General features: G+C 50.8%; 1 protein-coding gene across 1 annotated transcript in view; it reads left to right on the top strand.

Moving 5' to 3' along the window:
- TRIO (trio Rho guanine nucleotide exchange factor) overlaps positions 1 to 4,378 on the top strand; it is a 245,526-nt gene that overhangs the window by 100,049 nt on the left and 141,099 nt on the right. Inside the window, exons 12-13 of the mRNA XM_007451615.1 lie at positions 2,918 to 3,087; positions 4,123 to 4,297. Coding sequence (XP_007451677.1) covers positions 2,918 to 3,087; positions 4,123 to 4,297 — 345 coding nt within the window. The remainder of the gene's footprint in view (positions 1 to 2,917; positions 3,088 to 4,122; positions 4,298 to 4,378) is intronic.

Here is a 4,378-nt window from a genome sequence, read left to right as displayed (position 1 = left end):
AATGCCGAGACATGGATCCAGGGAAGTTGCTCTAGGTCACACCCTAGGAAATGTTAAGTCAGGATTTGAACTCGGGCAATCTGCCTTCAGAACCCACACCTCGTAATGGTTATTCCATATTACAAGAAAAGTGTTTTTTAATTATTTGTGGATAAAACACTTTTTAATTGAGATATAATTGACATATTATTAGTTTCAGGTTTACAGCATAATGATTCAGTACTCCTATATATTGTGAAATGATCACCTTCCCATGGAAGATTTTTCATGGGAAATATTAGAGCAAATTGGGAGATTCTCTATGGTCATAATGCTTTCATCCTTCCTGTTATTTATAACTGCAGCAACCAGTTTCATGGGAATTTAGAGAACAAAACAAAACAAAATGAAAAACAAGAGTATGTTATTGATTGGACCCTTAATAGATGTGCAAAGTATCAGTCCCTGTTTGGTCCATTGATGAATAGCAGTTTTTCATGTTGAAATGCAGTATCAGTGTGAAGTGTGACCAGGTCTGGAGGCCTCCTTTCTGATACTGTACTGGCTTTGCTCATAGGTTGGTGCTGCTAATAGGTTTGCCCATGTTCAGGTCACTTCATCACCTATGGCCTCTTTTCCTTAATCTGTAAGATCACAGAGGTGAACCAGCCTCCTTCTAAAATGCCTATAATTAAAATCCTTGGATTGTATGAAATTTGATATCTTACAGAGGTGGGTAAATAATATGATACAAGTTAACATTTGAACATTTTTAGTAAAATTAACTCTTAGGACCCCAAGTACTTGACTAAAAGTAAGTTCTCTGCCAGCACTTGCCTTAGTTTTAAATTCACCTGCCCTATTTAAAATACTTATTGACCTAACAAGAGCCAGCTGGCAATACTTTGTTTTCAACTGAATACATGTTTAACAACAAAAGAACTCTTGAAAGGTTAGCTTGGATTTGCCATCATTAGTCATTAGGGAATTGCTGATTAAAACCATAATGAGATACCCCTCATTTTGAATGGCTACAATTAAAAAGACCGACCATATTGGTATCAGTAATGATGTGGAGGGATTGGAGCTCTCAGACACTGCCACGGGCAGCGGGGGCCGGGAAATGTGAAATGAGCCACTTTGTTTTTTTTTTTTTTTTTGCGGTACGTGGGCCTCTCCCCGTTGTGGCCCCCCCCCCCGCCGCGGAGCACAGGCTCCGGACGCGCAGGCCCAGCGGCCATGGCCCACGGGCCCAGCCGCTCCGCGGCACATGGGATCCTCCCGGACCGGGGCACGAACCCGCCTCCCCTGCACCAGCAGGCGGACTCTCAACCACTGCGCCACCAGGGAAGCCCCGAAATGAGCCACTTTGGAAAACAGTTTGGCATTTTGTTAAAAAGTTAAACATACACCTACCATATGATCCAACCGCTCTGCACCTAGATGTGTACCTACAAGAAAGGAAAGCACAGGTGCATACGGAGACTGTACACCAGTGTGCATAGCGGCTGTGTTTGTAATGGCCCCAAACTGAAAACAACCCAGATGTCGTCAACATCTGAGTGGATAAATTGTGGCGTCGACACAGAATGGAATATTACTCAGTAAAAAAGAGGAGAGAACTGTTGATACACGCAGTAGTGTGGAGGAAATCTCAAAAAAATTATGCGCAATGAAGCCAGACCAAAAAAAAAAAAAGAGGACCTACTGTATGATTCCGTGAATGTAATTCTATTTTTAGAAAATGCAAGCTAATCTGTAGTGGCAGAAAGCAGGCTGGTGATCACCTGGAAGGAAGACAGAGGGAGGGATTACCAGGGGCACGGGAAGACTCTTGGGGTGATGGAGCTAGTCACTGTCTTGATAGCGTTGATCTTTTCATGGGTTTACATGTGTCCAAACTTATCAAATATCAAAGTATTTTAAACTTGTGCCGTTTATTCTGTGTCCGTCAGGCCTCAGTAAAGCAGTGGTGCTGTGTCAGCCACGAGGCCACGTGGCCGGCAGTGTCGGGGCCCCCTCTCTCCCCGCAGCTGGGGCAGCCGTCTGTAATGTACACATACCTTACGGTATGGGAGGTGATTATTCCATCCCCGAGGAAGCAGGAAGCCTTTTCTCCACGCACAAACCGCTCCCAAGCCACCAGGGCCCTTTCAGTTTAATTAATTGTCCTTTCAGTTCGCTGAATGGCTACCCAGAGACCTGGAAGAGGCAGTGGGCTTCCCAGAAGCGGTCGGGGTGCTCTGTCTCCGCCAGGCTGGAAGCAGTCCTTGTCCCAAGTTGTCTTTGCCTATCCATGTGTGCGAACACCTTGTTAATGGTCATGGCAATGAAGGTGATCACGTGTTTCCAGTATGTACTCCTGTCATCGAAGGACTGACCTGCGTCCGGGTTGACCGTGGCCTGTGTTGGGAGTGGGGACCTGGCAAGAGCCGCATCCGAATCTTCTGCCGGGCGTGGTGACGGGTTGATTTTACCACGTTATATGTTTCCTTCTTTCTGAGGGATGTAAAGCCCCCTGTCTGAGCAGCAGTTTAATAATTAGTAATGGACTGTCGTGCTCTTGCTAAAAATAAAACTATCCCTCTGCTAAGTAAGAGTCAGAAGACGCGTAGAAGGATGCCTGTTACGTTTAGCAGACGTTCCAGCTGTGGGTTTTTTTTTCTGTGTCCTCTTGCACTTGGGTTGGGTCTGGGAAGGACTGGGAATGTTCGCTGCCCTCCCCTTCCTTTTTCTCCTTTGTGACAGTCCCCTCGGGCTCTCTGCCTGGTTGTTTCTTCACCTTGCATCCTGCTCTGTGTCCCACTGGCCGCCGGCCCCCCTGCCGCCCGCCTCCCTCTCAGCTCCCTGGGAACCGCTGCCGCCGGTCCCCTCCCAGCCCGGACCCCCCAGCCCCAGGGAAGCGGGAAGGGCTGGGCTCACAGCACTGTCCCCGCAGCTGTGGACATGGCTGGAGGAGCTGCAGAAGGAGCTGCTGGACGACGTGTACGCCGAGTCTGTGGAGGCCGTGCAGGACCTCATCAAGCGCTTCGGGCAGCAGCAGCAGACCACCCTGCAGGTGACCGTGAATGTGATCAAGGAAGGGGAGGACCTCATCCAGCAGCTGAGGTGGGCCACGACCCGTCCCCGTCCCCCGTCCCCCGTCCCCCGTCCCCGCACGGACGCTCTGAGATCTGCGGGGGGCTTCCCCTCCCCCTCACTTTTTGGAACAATTAGCTATAATTCTCTGTCCAACTAGGCAGAGAACGAATAACATCCATGCATACAAAGGAGACCAACATCACTCTCTCTCTTTTCTTTTCTCTTTTTCTCTCTCACAGTGTTTTTCACTCTTACGATTTTTCTCATTATGGCATTGACTAATACGCCTCCCCAGGATTCAGGTCTTATTAATATTTCCTTTTAACAGCTACCTAGAAATTACTGAAATTTCTTTACAAACCAGATGAATTTAAACCTCCCAGGACCGTGTCCTTCGGGCCCTGAGCGACCTGCTTTTCTACGGTGAGGTGGGCGTCACTCCTCCCAGAGTCCAGGCTCAGCAGGCCTGGCCTCGGGTGGCACCAGGTGACACTCAGGTGCTCCTAGTGGCAGGAAGTGGGGAGGCAGGCTGGGGCAGAGAACATATCCCTGTCCTTGGGTCACAGGGAACAGTCACGTAAATGCAGTGCCCCTTCTGGATCCCTCGGGGTGGCTTATCTCATCGCCCCTGACAACTTCCCGTGATGCTCGCTTTTCTGAGAGTCCGGCAGACTTCCTCGATAAAGGCTCAGTTGGCTGCATTACAGCTTAACCCCACAGCTGACGTGGCTCCACCATTTGTAGTGACGGGTGCCATCTGTTCTCTACTTACGGAGAAAAGTGGCTGAAGATGAAACCCTACGACATGACTCACGTGACTGTTAGCCTTCTTCTAAGAGAGGGGCTGTGAAAAAGTGTGGAAGGAGTTCCTCAGCGTATGCTGAGATCCAGGGAGGAAGGCCCGGCTTGTCTGGCGGGAGGGGCGGCTTATTCTGTGTTCGGAGCGTGGCAGTCCCGCCTCCCGCCGGCTTCTTCCCCGAGGCCCCAGCTGCCGGTTCTGGCCCCCGGCAGGGTGAGACTCTCCCATCCAGTTCCTGTTTGTCGCTCTCCGCCCCTTCTCAGGGACTCCGCCATCTCCAGCAACAAGACCCCACACAACAGCTCCATCAGCCACATCGAGACGGTGCTGCAGCAGCTGGACGAGGCCCAGGCCCAGATGGAGGAGCTCTTCCAGGAGCGCAAGATCAAGCTCGAGCTCTTCCTGCAGCTGCGCATCTTTGAGAGGGACGCCATCGACGTGAGTGTCCCCCCCGCCCCACCCACCCGGGCCTGCTCCCAGAGCTCCAGCACCCCTCCTCTGCCCCTCGCCTACTGCCCC

This window comes from Lipotes vexillifer, unplaced genomic scaffold (genome assembly GCF_000442215.2).
Source record: "Lipotes vexillifer unplaced genomic scaffold, Lipotes_vexillifer_v1.1 scaffold590, whole genome shotgun sequence".
NCBI classification, from domain to species: Eukaryota; Metazoa; Chordata; class Mammalia; order Artiodactyla; family Lipotidae; genus Lipotes; species Lipotes vexillifer.
The sequence above is the reverse complement of the archived record's forward strand: the minus strand, read 5'-3'. Positions and strand labels throughout refer to the sequence as shown.